Genomic DNA, 13,488 nt, shown 5'->3' with positions numbered 1-13,488 from the left:
GTATTTTGAAGTTATCGCCGGAGACCTGTGCCCGGCAAGCGCTTCTAACCGACAGAAGCCAGTGGTATCTCATATCGGACAATTAACCGATATTTGTGGCCCATACTTTGAACGCCAATGTGGGCTCTATCCGCATACCTCAAAGATTAAAATGCAGTGTTTTCCATTTCCGGAAACTGAAATACTCACGTCTTATTATTATCTAACCACTAAAATGTTTTTATTTAAAGTGCGTACTAAGCTTATCTCTATTTTCTGTATATTAACCTAAATTACTATTGAAATGTTTCTATGGAACTTACGTTGACATCATCTTGAGTAAAGGTGTTTGGATCCTCGCCCATCATATTAGCGAGATGTCTCTTTCCAATTTGATAAGCAATTTCTTGCTCCTTCATGAATTCATCTTGCTCTTTGGCTCGGGAAAGATAGGATACCATTGCCTTGCTTGTTTGTACTTTCTTCACTGAAGTATCCCATTCGTCTACACTTTTTTGGAACTCTCTTTGTTTGGTAACATCTATACCATAGCTTTGGGACAATATTTTGAATCCCTAAAGTAAAAAAATTAAAAAGTATAGAACCATTTAAAAAATATATACTATACACATTTTGAAAACGTAATTTAATATTTACCGTATTAACAGCATGTTCGTTTGAAGAGAATACATGAACCTGAGCCGGTCTGTAATATTTGAACAATTTTAAAGAGGCTAAAGCCATATTTAATTTATATTTTGTAAATTTTAGCACACTTTGAGGTTATTTTCTATATTTTATTTTATTTTACCACCCGAAAACATAGATAAAGTATTAGCTTGACAGTTCGAATTTCATCATCTATTTTTTATGCTTTCGTCCTTTGAGGTTTTTCTACCCGGAAACATGAAACACCAATATTTTGCAATTGCACGGGAGGTACGGCTTTTTTTGTCTATGATTAAAATGTCATTTTGACAGTAGCTTTTCTATGTTATTCTCTGTCAGTCGTAGAATTTTAATGTTTTGAACGTTTCGTTGGGGTTGTTTTAAAACTTTTCGTTCCTTGTTTCCGTATTTCATCTCTGTTTATATTATAGTGTTTGAAATTTACAATGAAAACCATGTCGAAGAAAATCCCCGGTCTTTTGCCTCCCATGCCAAAAGACCAAAAAGTGGAAAAACTTGATCAGAAACTAAAAGTTGAAGTGATAGAACTTCTAGAACGACAAGATAAAATGCTATCGAATAGGTCAGATATTATAATACACATTTTATATCCGCTAAAAATTTACGGCGTTTCAAATTTTTCATGTAACTTATTTGTTTTTATTTTTATAGGGGTTTTATCAACAAACTGCCCGACAAAGGAGCCAAAATTGCACTCTTCAGAGAAAAACTTCTGAAAGAATTAGCACATAGAGATGAAGTGGAAAAATCTGGCAATCTTCTTTCAGATCTTCTCTCACATATGAATATAGATAGTAATAAATCAACTGTAGAAAATATAGAATGGGGTAGCAAGGAAGTGGAATTAAAAGTTTTAGACTCAGATGATGACAGTGATCCTGAAGATCCTTTGGCGATCTTAGCGCAAAGTACAGATTTGAAGAAAAAGGTGATTATATTGAAAAAGGAAGAAACGCTGATTAAACCTGAAGACTTGAAAGAAATTGCCTCATTTAAATTGCCAGAAAATAAACCTGCCAGTGGTTTAAATACAAATGAAATGGATGAGCATGTAAAATATATATTTGCAAACACAATAGATAAAGTACTTCCGAATCAAAAAGTCAGTTTCAAGCCCTACAAAACGACAGTATCGAATGTGCACGATCCTAGTAAAGAGATGCTCAGAAAGAGAGGAAAGTTTTGGGAAGTGACTGCGGCCACTCCACCTCCAGCCATTCACGGAGCTGTTCGAGAGATCCCTCTTCAGGAATCCTTGCGACTTCAGGATGTTCAGAATCAACATTTGAAGGTCAGTTTCTTCAGGAAAACTCTGCTTCAATCTATTAAGATTGAAGCGGAAGCATATTAATGCACAAATGATTGATATAACACTTGGTTTCAACTTAATTACTACAAGATTCAACTATTGACGCGGGGGAAATGGTAAAAGATGCATTAAAGTTCCATTTTGTTCACAATCAGAGTTAAGTTTGAAGGTTAAGAAATATGCATAAATCATTAAAATAACCCAAATTAACAATGTAAAGATCTATTTTGTGCATTACCTCCCGACTTAAATAGTTTTTTCCATTATTAATTACTATTTAAGAAGAGGGAGATGGAAAAACATTTACAAATAGGTTACGGGTTATTTATATTATTATTATAACAAAGTAGCGATGAGTCATTCTTGAGTGAGCCGCACAATTGAACTCGAATTGCTAGCCCTTTTTGATGAATCTTATTCATATGACTCACGTTAAACCGTACCACGGCTCAATTGAATGTTTACCCTTTTTTATCAGGAGATATTTTAGAAAGTAGCGCCATTAAAATTATCCAAGTATTAATTGTTATTACTCAGATAAGTGAATGGCATCTGACAGTCCGACATCTGGACTTGGACTTATGTACCTACACCTACTAACTACCTAGCATCTTATTTATTATCCCGTGTTACGAGGCGGCATACCGGTACCAAGAGTCATAAGATCATTCATATGCTGGGAGCCATATCGGTGAAACCGCAGCGGGGGAGCCGTATCTAGCTCACGGCTCCCGTTCAATTGAGTCGACTCTTTGAGCTGTACGAAAATATTGAGCTGGTACCGTGACACAATGACAGACAATTTCTACAGTCATCCAAAAGAATCATCAAAATAGTTTCATCAACCTTCCAAAAGGCATTATCAAGAAGTTTCTTCAGCCTTCTAATTTATTTTTAAGCCAAACAAATACTAGTCCTTGTAAAGAGGTCATAAATGTTATTCTATCCTGTTGTATGGTTTAGACATTAATTCTTACTCATTACAGGAGATTCAAACTAAACATGCTGCTGAGAGATTGGCCGCCCAGCTTGGAAAGACCCTGGGGGATATTCCTCTGTCTTCCGTAGCAGGAGGTCGGTACCGGGAACTGGCAGAAATAGATAGCGAGGACTCTGATAACACCACAGACGACGAGACCAGCGACAAGGAAGTACACGATGAAGAACCTCACGAGGGAGGAGTCAATTTTACTGTGATGAAATAGGTTACATGACAAAATAAAACATTGAAGAAAAGTGGTGGAAAAAAGCATGCCTAACCTAACCTGTTCTTTCTTCATATATGTATTATCTAGTTACTGGTGAAATAATAGCGGCGAATTAACTACGAAATGTTTTATTTGTAGTTTTTATAAATAAATTTTTAGCACAACAAAATATTTTTTATGTGGTTACTGAACAAGATTTCCAACTGCCCTGAACGAGTCGGACTATGGCATCCCCATTTTGGGGTGTCTTGTGAGGTTGAAGGAAGTAGGGACAGGAATCAGATGTGAAAGAGGAAGGATGGGAAGTATCTGGCTATTAAGATTAGGTTAATACCTGGAATGTGGGGCATATTTTATTATTTTATCACATTGTTTCAATATACCGCAAATTATTTAAATAATATTAAAAGCCCTCGGCAACAGTCGCTAAAGACCACAGTCGCCAAATTACGGCCACCAGTAAAAGTGACCAAAGCGGTGACCAGTGTCAATCGCCAGTATGTCAATTTATGTGGCTCAATGAGTCATGCGCTTTATTTGTGTTTTTGTACTAACGTCAGTGGAAGTTGAGGAAGTCGCGATTCGTGATTCCTGTATAATCGTTTAAAAATGAAGAACAAAAGACGATATATTGGTTGTATCCTTTAATTTTTCCACTTTCAAATATATGTACTAATTCTTCCCACAACTTCCTTTTAAAATGGATTGGAGTACTCGTCAGATGACATGCCAAATGGCACTATGAGATTGAATCTAATATAATATAACAATTGAAATAAACTCATTATTGCAAAAGTGCATTCGTCAATGTGCACCCATAGTGAGAAAGCTCATACATAATTACGGTATCTCATGGTTCGCCGGGCGTATTCCCTGTTTTTCAGTCGCCAGCGAACCACTTGTACTAAATGGTCGCCTAGTTTACAAGGGGTCTAATTTAGTAGGTATGGAAAAAAGTACTGCTGGAAATTTAGTTTCAATTTTTATTTATTTACAATTAAATTAAAATCTACAGTAGGTGTGTTCAAATGATCAAAGTGAAAAATCTAAACATAATTTCATCACAGGTGTGGCACTGCAAAATTCGAATTAATTAATGTTGAGAAAATTATCAAAAGAATCATACTACATACCAATGATTGTTTTTACTCTGTTTGAGATGTTATATTTTTGGATTATGTAGAAACAAATTTACTCAGTTTTCATCTTTGCAAGTCAAGTTACACAACAATACAGCCAGAGATGTTTTAATTAAAATGAATTCAAAATTATATGCATAATTGCATAAACTGTTAAGATATTGTTATTTACATAGTGGAAATGTCGGTGTAGATTTAGAAAAAAGTTTAATTATCAAAATTCTTTGACAGCTGTAAACCCATTTTTGGGCCATTCAAACTTAACAAACAATTTTACAATACCAATTATTGCGAAGGGCATAAAAATTTCAATAATTCTTATTGAAAAATATTTTTAATTATTTATTATTGACATAGAATCGGATAAAAAAAATAAAATAAAACAATATTGTAAATTATTTATGATAACAATTTTAAAAAAAATTATATGTGTACCTACTTAAACTTATTTCTAAATATCATTCAATGCAATCATCATGTTTCAACCCCTCAGGCTAATTTGTTCGGTTTAGAGAAATAACACCTATTACACAGAGTCCATTTGTTCGCTTTTCGGAACAGCTCATTTCTGGTCTCATAGCAATTGTTGTATTTCCCTTACTGTTGTGATAAGAAATATGATCTAAAAGGTGTTAGAAAGAGAAAATGCTCTCTTTATATTCAGTAGAAGTTAACCATTGAAGAATTCAAATGTACACCTCTAGGAAATCAAAAGTTCCGACAGCAATTTGAGAAAAAATTATGATGATTTGTGAATTTTATACTAATTATTTTTATATGAAATGACAAAAAAATGAGGTGGCTATAATGTTTATACATAATACATTTGTCTAGTAAAATATATAATTTTTTATTATCAATAATTTTAGTTAAAAAACCTGAGTTGAGCGATTTTTAAAACTCTTTATTGATTTAATAATTTTAATATTTGAAAAATTATGTTTATTTCTAATTTTATAAAATTTGAATTCATATTTCATCACCTTTCAAAAACAATTTTATTTTTTGGATACATTCAGAAATATTCCATTTACTTGGATCTTATTGCTAAGCGGAAATACAGCATCTTTAAGAAATACAACGGCCAATATGCCAGAGGCCTTGAGGGGTTAAAAAAAGTACATATAAATATAAACCCTAAAATTTATAGAACAGAAAACCATTTCAAAGAACAACTTACTTACAGCATACCAGTTACCAATGCTGTTAGTATTGACCGGATTCCGTACAACTGTTCAACTGCTAGTCAGGTGTCCTACCCTCTGTTGACCTGCTCTCTGATCATCATAATATTTCAAAACACCATTCACCGCTATTCATATTAATTACATAAAATATGTATAAATCATTTTGAAAAGGATATCTCGATTATAACTAACCATCATGCCATTTCTGTTTCGAGGGGTAGGCAGAGAGGATAGATCGCCACACAACACTGTCTTAGCACATAATCCTTGTTACATTCATACATACTCGATTATAACCATCGCTAACCTACATGGACAACACGCAGTTCCTTCTTTACCCAATTTTAATGTATAAACAAAATAAAATAAAAAGTATTAAAACAAAAAATTATTACAGAACAGATTCCGCTTCCAAGAAAAGATAAAACTGTTTTGGAAGGAAGTCAAAAGGAAAAATGTTGACGAATGAGGAAGAAATAAAAGAGGTATAGGTGAAGTATTTTGAGGAAGTCTTCGAAAGCGACAATAGTGACAGTGATTCCAGCGGCGAATCAGATATGAACAATGATGGGGTGAATGTTTCCGAAATCAGCATGGATGAGATAGAAAGATCGATTAAATGGTTGAATAGTAAGGCTGTCGGTTTCAACAATATTGCTGATGAATATTTTAAAGGAGATAGCCGTATAATTCTCACATGGTTATGCAATCTTTTTAACCAATGTTTGAAGGAGGGTTACATGCCCTTAGATCGGAGAAGGACTGTGATCATGCCGTTATACAAAGGTAAAGGGTCACATATGGAATGTGGGAATCATAGGGCTATTAGCCTGCTAAGCTCAGTTGGCAAGCTGTGTGGTAGAATTTTGATTGAAAGGGTAAGAAGGGAAATAAAGGATAAAATATGGGTTGTGCAAGGTGCTTTTATGAGTGGAAGAGGGTGCATGGACCAGATCTTATTGCGTATGCTCACTGAGAATTTTCTGGCAAAATGCCAGAAACTTTTCTGTGCCTTAGTAGATCTACAAAAAACATATGACCGAGTTGACAGGAAAAAGCTGTGGAAGGTGTTGTCCAAGTATGGAGTGCATATGAATCTAACACAGGCAATTGCGTCTCTGTATGAGGGAAGCGTTGCATGTGTTGGGTGAATGGTGGTTTTACAGGGTGGTTTGATATCACATAAGGTGTTAAATAAGTCTGCGTAAAATCACCGTGGTTATTCAATCTATACATGGATAATTGTATGCTAAAATTGAGAGAGGTGGGATTGGGCGCAAATTTGAGCAATCTGAAAGTATGTTGCCTGTTGTATTGCTAACAGTATGGAAGATGTACAGTCTATCGTGTCCAGGATGAACGAAGTATAATATTTGGCTAATTTATATAGCGCCGTTTTCGTGAGAAATCACCTCAAGGGCGCTGAAGTATGTATGAAGAATGAGTTAATGATGAATGTAAGTAAGTCTAAAGTCATGGTGTTTAAAAGAGAGAGTACGAAAACAATGTGCAATATAGTTGTGAATGAGGAGTACTTGGAGCAGGTGTATGAGTTTGTGTATTTGGGAAGTATGTTTACGAGAGATGGGTAGGCTGACAGATATTGAATGAAGGGTAAATGCAGCTAACTCCATTAATGGACAACTGAACGCAGTTAGCGTTAACAAAAAATTGTCCAAAGAAGCGAAGCTAGCTGTCCACAATGGAGTGCTGGTACCTACCCTGATGTATGGAAGTGAAGCATGGAACTGGCAGAGAAAGGATGAAAGTAGACTGAATGCTTTAGAAATGAGATCCCTAAGGCGTGTGTGTGGTAAAACCATGTGTGATCATGTGAGAAATGTAAAGATCTGCAAAGAATGCAAGGCTGATGTAAGCGTAATAAGTATGATTGAGTCAGGCCATGTCAAGAGTCAGAATACTAGAAGATTATGTATGAATGTGAATCAGGCAAGGAATTTGTGCCAAGACCGAGTTGTTTGGCGGTTCATCCTCTCTGCCTACGGAAACGGCATGATGGTCAGTTAGTTAGGTTACCGAGACAATGCATGTGGTTTCACTAAACTGGGTCCAGTGGATAAACTTGTGATTTACTGTGTTTAGTATCGCACATAAATCCATCAGTCAGAAAAGCTGTCACCTGCTGCCACAAACACGTCGCTTTAAGCTTTTTTGTGAAATAATGCTTTCCTGTGCTTTTGAGATGTGCACAAATCATTTTCGAACAAAAACCAAATCTGATCACCTTTCTTTCCATTCACATACTAAAAATCATTTCATTAAATACAATTATTCACAATGCTTTTTGCTACCCGAAAACGTAAATCATCAAATAAAATGAGATAGTGAACGCAGAAACACACAAGCATATGAAGGAAAACCTAGTGACAGAACGTAAGTCGTATTCCACTACTCTGCTCACTCGAAAAGCGGCCCTCTGACGAGTGAGCATGTCTGCAGTAAGCAGTCTGGGCATGACGTCGCCCGATTTATATGGCGGATTTTCATACAAAGATGCTTGTTGCTCGCCTGCGATGTCATGCTTGCCCGTCAGACGGCCACAACTGGCGCCGCGAGGTACGCGTACAGAAACGAGGGGTGTTCTATTCTTTGAATCTCTTTCTAATGGGTTCGGTTCTATTTAACTATGAATGATGTTATTTGTAGCCATATATGATTTCAATCTAGAAGCCGGAACGTGCCATATTTTTTATTCGATTAGTATGAACATAATGCGTCTTTGTATTTACGCCAATGCTAAAAATAGACAAATTTGATGAATTTCTCAAATGTGCAAATTACCACAGGGATATTCTTATGCCTGTTGTTCACAAACTGCAGTGGAGCGAGTTCATTGACAAGGCTCAAAGAATAAAAAATGAATTATTAGCAATGATATGATTTAAGATTTTCACGGCCAAAAGTATTTTTGTTATTTGTTTTTGGGGTGTTATGCCGTGTTGCGCTAACTCCTTCTTTAGCCAACGTTACAGTGTCCATTATCAGGGCAGATGTGTGATGATGGACACTGTAACGTTGTCCGAAACGTTGGCTAAAGAAGGAGTTAGCGCAACACTGCATAACACCCCAAAAACAAATAACAAAAATATGGACAATGTTGTTACTAGAACGACTTACTAATTTTCGAAGTATGGAAATTATTATATAGTAAATGTGTATGGAAAGTGATAGTGAGACGAAAACATTAACATAATGATTAAAAAAGGATCTCTGGGCGGGCACCTGAATATCAGTATTTGTAATCTTTAACCTTCGGAATGTACCAAGGAGTAACCGAGGGTAAAAAAACAGAATGTATTAACCAGTGGACTGCCGATGGGTCTCCGGAGAACATGCAAGCATTCTAATATCGTTGTTAGAATAATTAGCGTTGCGATTTTGACCTTAATGCTTCAAAAAATGTATTAAAAAGAAAATCAGCGTTGTTTGGGCTAATAAAACTTTAAGTTCCACGTTTGATTTTAATGAATAGGTCTCTGAAGGTAGAAAAAATATTTTTTGTCCTCTGGCCTTCAACAGGTTAATGTTAGATTACGATACGGATACACGGGTGCTCAACGGATACAAATTTTTCTTATACAATTTGTCTTGTCAATCTTTGGCGCTTGAGTGTTCAACTGTTGGATCTGGGTCTTCCCAGCAACCTGTTACTACAATTTACAGCAAAATTAATATTTGTGCTTATCGTGATACATTAATTAAACACATGTAAAAAAAAAATTTTGTATTTGAAATTAAATACTTTTATTATATTTGTTTGACCTTTCCAAATGCAGAACATTTTCATACATAAATCAATAAAAAATGATAATATGGAATTAATAATTATAGCGATATTTTTTTATCATATTAAACCTTTATGCTCATATATATCGACGGCCCTGAAGAACAATGTCGGATGTGCAAATTTGAAGTTTTGCAGCAGAGCTGTTTCATTTCTGCGTTTTTACCATTTTTGAGATCAAGAAATATAGTGTTGTTTGATATTTTGCTATGTGCCTGTGAGGTATATTTTTGTTGCTTGACCTATTTTAGCCATACATTCCCATTAGTAGTGTATGGTGAGCAATATGCTGAAATAGGCCAAGCCATGATGCGTATAGCGTACCATATGGATTTAATTGGAGAAATATATGTATTATCGAAAACAGTAAAAATGCAGAAACGAAATTTTATGCAGCTCTACTGCAAAACTACAAATTTGCACATCTAACATTGTTCTTCGGGACCGTCGATATCTTCAAATCACTATTCAGTGGCTTAGCACTGTCTTGCACGAACCACTTCAATTATAGAAACATTCTTTTGTGGTTTGTTGTTTTCCTTTAGGTTTTTGGTTTTCAAAGGGGGTCCCCAAAACTGTGTGCCCATGGGCCCCTACATTGATTAAGACACCACACAAATATATTTAAAAAAAACATGTTGATGAATAATTTTTCCTGCAACTCCCATGTTAAATTATACAGAGGTCAATCTGACTTATTTCCTATAATTTTGTATAGAAAGAGGTGATACAAAATAAAACACCAAGGCTTTTACATTACGAACTTCACAAATTAAATCACAGGACTAGTAGAAATGGGCTAGCCTATCATTTGAAAACATAATCAGTGGAACTATGTGCAACATGGCAGAATATTTACAGTATACACCACATATATAATGTACATCATATTCCTAAAAAAAAATTCTCTATCATTGAAGTATGCTTACTTTAAAAATATGGGATTATCTATAATTAACTCAGGTAAACGTAAAAACAAAAAGGATCGCAAAGGTTACCAAGTATTTGTAGCACATATTGTCTTTGTTATACACCTTTCAGTCATTATAAACTCCTTCGAAATGAGTTTTTACATGTGTAAATAATTTTTTCTCTCTAGAAAACTCTAAATCGCAAATGGAGCAAGCATAGTTTCCAAATTTTTTTTTTCCAATTTCTACCGTTCCCTTCTTCAGAAGATCTTCGCGGGAACTTGAAGGGAGCTCAAAGGTGACAGGAACAACGGTGGTACTAATCTTAGATTCTTGGAGTGAATTTGGATTTGGAAGGGTATAAGGGGTTTGTTGCAACATGGGATCCAAATTTATATATGTAAAGAAATGTTCATTTTTTTCTTCTACTGGTCCTTGTCTTGGTTCTTCTTCAAATTCCACAGGGAGAATATCCTGCTCTGATTTTCTTTCCAGTTTTTGCTTCCTAGCTCTTTTCTTGGGAACTTCTGCAGGCGGTTCTGGGACGACTTTGGTGGTTTTGTTTAAAACCGTGGAAATGACGATCTTTCCGGGTGATTCACGAGACAGAATAGTGTACTTTGGGATGTCCTTTTTATGCCCCTTGGTGACGAGAGGTTTGTCGGATATTTCCTCCAGGGGAAGGCTGGGTTGGTTTGCATTTTTTGGGTTATTTCCTTGGTTGGATGAATTCCTACAAAGGAGGCCTATCGGATAGGGAGCTTTAGGAGCTATATTTGCAAGAACTACTTCATGGGAACTCTTTCCTTTTTTAGGATTTGATCCATATTTTTTACTTTTGTAATTATTCACTAAATCTTTTTTTAAAAGAACTAGTTTTTGAATAGGCTTCAGCTGTCCCGCAGGACCTGTCTGTTTGGCCGGTAGAGACAAAGCTGGCATTGTCCTGTTACAGTCTGGTAGGATGGAATGTTCGGTGGGTATGCACGATTGAGTTGTTGGAAATTGATGATTGACGTATGACGGAGTACTTGTTGTAAATTGCTGACTGATGTAAGAAGGTGAATTTGTTGTGAATTGCTTATATGAAGGTGAACTTGTTGGAAATTGCTGACTGACATATGATGATGAACTAGTTGGAAGGTGGTTGACGTGAATGGAAGGTGCTGGCGGGGGCGGGGGCGGGGGCGGCGCTGGCGGGTTAACGGGTTCTCTCATCTGTAATGAATATGAATTATCCCCCATAGGCATTAAGAAGAAGCTCTTTGACAGTAACGATGCATCCATGCCAGGCGCCATGCTGAAGGCCGGGCCAAGCTGCGGAGAAGTAATATCTGGATTGGATGTGACGGGTGGAATAACTGGAGACTGTGTGGGTACGATGCCACCGTCTACACTAACTTTAGGTGTGGGATTATTGCAATTTGAAACGTTGGCCAAGTTTTGTTTTTCAACATGGCTCTTCGTAGTGCTATCATTCTTTATTTTAATGTGCGACGATCGAGATGGTCTTGATCTAGTGGTCCTACTCGCATTCTCGCAAGGGGCATTATCATTTAACGGCGTTGTATTTGTAGTTTCCAAATGATTGTTGGTAGGTGAGGACTGTTTGTTGGTGGGAATATCCCTGTTAGATCGCGAGATCAAACATTTATGGTTGAACATTTTGTCTTTTTCTAATATAGAGTGATGGCACAACTTGCAAGTGTAGACAACAGCCCCTATCTCAGCCACTTTAACAGTTGAGAAGTTTTCGGGAATCGCTCTTTCGTCTGTTTTAGTATTAGGTTTAAAGGGCATTGATTTCTCGTCTATTTGAGTTTCTTTTACTATTGGAACTGTAATATGGGAAGCAATATGTTTTTTTACAATTTCGGTTTGCAATTTCTTTAAACTGTTTTGGAGTACATTGAAATGACTGTTTGCCGCAATGCTATTTTTATATCTCTTGGGCCCAGCTTTCATGCCAGATAAAACAGATTGAAATGTGTTTGGTTGTTTTACATCGACAATGAAATATTTTCCATTTCTTTTCTCTACTCCAGGAAAATGTGGTCTGTCCACTCTAAGCAGTTTGAGTTTAGGTTTTTTTAACTTCAATTTACTTCTATATGATATGAGCGGACCAGACGAAGAAATTTTGACAAATTTCTTTTCTTCAATACGTCTATCATTCTTACTATTCAATATCGGTATCATTGCGTTCTTTTCAAATTTAGGAAGAGATGCAACAGATTCCAGAGCTTTCATTACCAATTCATCGCAATATTCATCATTCGACAATTGGTTTTTATTTAACTTTGCTTCCCAACTACTTTTTATTTTTTTGCTTTTGTCCCTTTTATAATTGAAATCTTTTCCTAACATCTGTGAAAATTTTTCCTGAGTTTTAATACACTTTTCCAGGAATTCGTGGAAGTCTTCAACTTTGGCCGAACAACGGAAGCACACTTTGTGCGGCAGGTCATCACTTTCCTCCACCTGGAACCAGAAGAGACAAGGGAGTTACACTATTACAGTTAGACTTTAATTCACAGAGAAACCTCGACTTTTTAATATTATAACTAAATCAGGTATGTGGATATTACATGAGTAGGAATGAAGTAAAAATTTAGCATCACAATAAGGTTTCCAGAATACTATTTTAAATATTATTGGAACGTAGAAGGCATTACAATTATATTAATTAACACAATATAATCAGTTACTATACTCTGGGGTCCACACCGCTAACAAACTAACATAAAAATCAATGAAATCGAGCGGCAACCTAAAAATCTAGTATGTAGAAACAAGAAACGAAGGTTAGTGTACCATTATCAACAAGGCATTTTCAATTTTCTTAGCCAAATCCACTCCAGCACCGAAAATGTTCAGAAAGGGGCCATCTTTGCTTCCACACAATCTACACAATTTGAACGATGGCAAAGAAGAATTTACAAACTTGGAAAGAGGGATATTGTCAGCCATTATCAATTCGTTAAGGTTATTTCGATTACACACAAGCACATTAAATTCAAATATTATTATAAGAACAATATTTATTGACAGACGACTACGACGCGACACCCCATCGACAACCGCTTTTTGGAAAAAAAAATTGTCTAATTTAGTCATAGACTAAAAACCTATCCTACTTTATTTTACACTCATTTTTTAACTTCTAAAATGCTACTTCCTGTACTGTTATTATTTTATTGCGATTTATATCTTTTTGAATATCGTAAAGTGTGATTTTTTTTTCTCTTTTTATCACAAAA

At 35.7% G+C, this 13,488-nt stretch overlaps 3 protein-coding genes across 3 annotated transcripts in view; 1 reads left to right on the top strand and 2 right to left on the bottom strand.

The window, feature by feature from the left end:
* The window catches only part of mRpS9 (mitochondrial ribosomal protein S9), a 107,338-nt gene extending 106,506 nt beyond the window's left edge, over positions 1 to 832 (bottom strand). Inside the window, exons 1-2 of the mRNA XM_089640105.1 lie at positions 637 to 832; positions 303 to 554 (exon numbers count right to left, since the gene is read on the bottom strand). Coding sequence (XP_089496231.1) covers positions 303 to 554; positions 637 to 723 — 339 coding nt within the window. The 5' untranslated portion in view covers positions 724 to 832. The remainder of the gene's footprint in view (positions 1 to 302; positions 555 to 636) is intronic.
* A 129-nt stretch (positions 833 to 961) lies between these two features.
* Positions 962 to 3,327, top strand: Polr2M (RNA polymerase II subunit M). Its single transcript, XM_089640104.1, has 3 exons — positions 962 to 1,231; positions 1,321 to 1,960; positions 2,965 to 3,327. Exons 1-3 carry the CDS (start codon positions 1,095 to 1,097, stop codon positions 3,181 to 3,183), a joined length of 996 nt encoding a protein of 331 aa, XP_089496230.1. The 5' UTR covers positions 962 to 1,094; the 3' UTR covers positions 3,184 to 3,327.
* An 828-nt stretch (positions 3,328 to 4,155) lies between these two features.
* LOC149417609 (uncharacterized) lies at positions 4,156 to 13,310 on the bottom strand. The gene is made up of 2 exons (XM_089640439.1): positions 13,043 to 13,310; positions 4,156 to 12,709 (listed from the first exon to the last, which is right to left on the bottom strand). Exons 1-2 carry the CDS (start codon positions 13,196 to 13,198, stop codon positions 10,355 to 10,357), a joined length of 2,511 nt encoding a protein of 836 aa, XP_089496565.1. The 5' UTR covers positions 13,199 to 13,310; the 3' UTR covers positions 4,156 to 10,354.
* Between the last annotated feature and the right edge of the window lie 178 nt (positions 13,311 to 13,488).

Source organism: Hesperophylax consimilis, chromosome 15 (genome assembly GCF_061612785.1).
Source record: "Hesperophylax consimilis isolate HC1 chromosome 15, BYU_Hcon_1.0, whole genome shotgun sequence".
NCBI lineage: Eukaryota > Metazoa > Arthropoda > Insecta > Trichoptera > Limnephilidae > Hesperophylax > Hesperophylax consimilis.
This window is presented reverse-complemented; position numbering and strand designations above follow the sequence as displayed.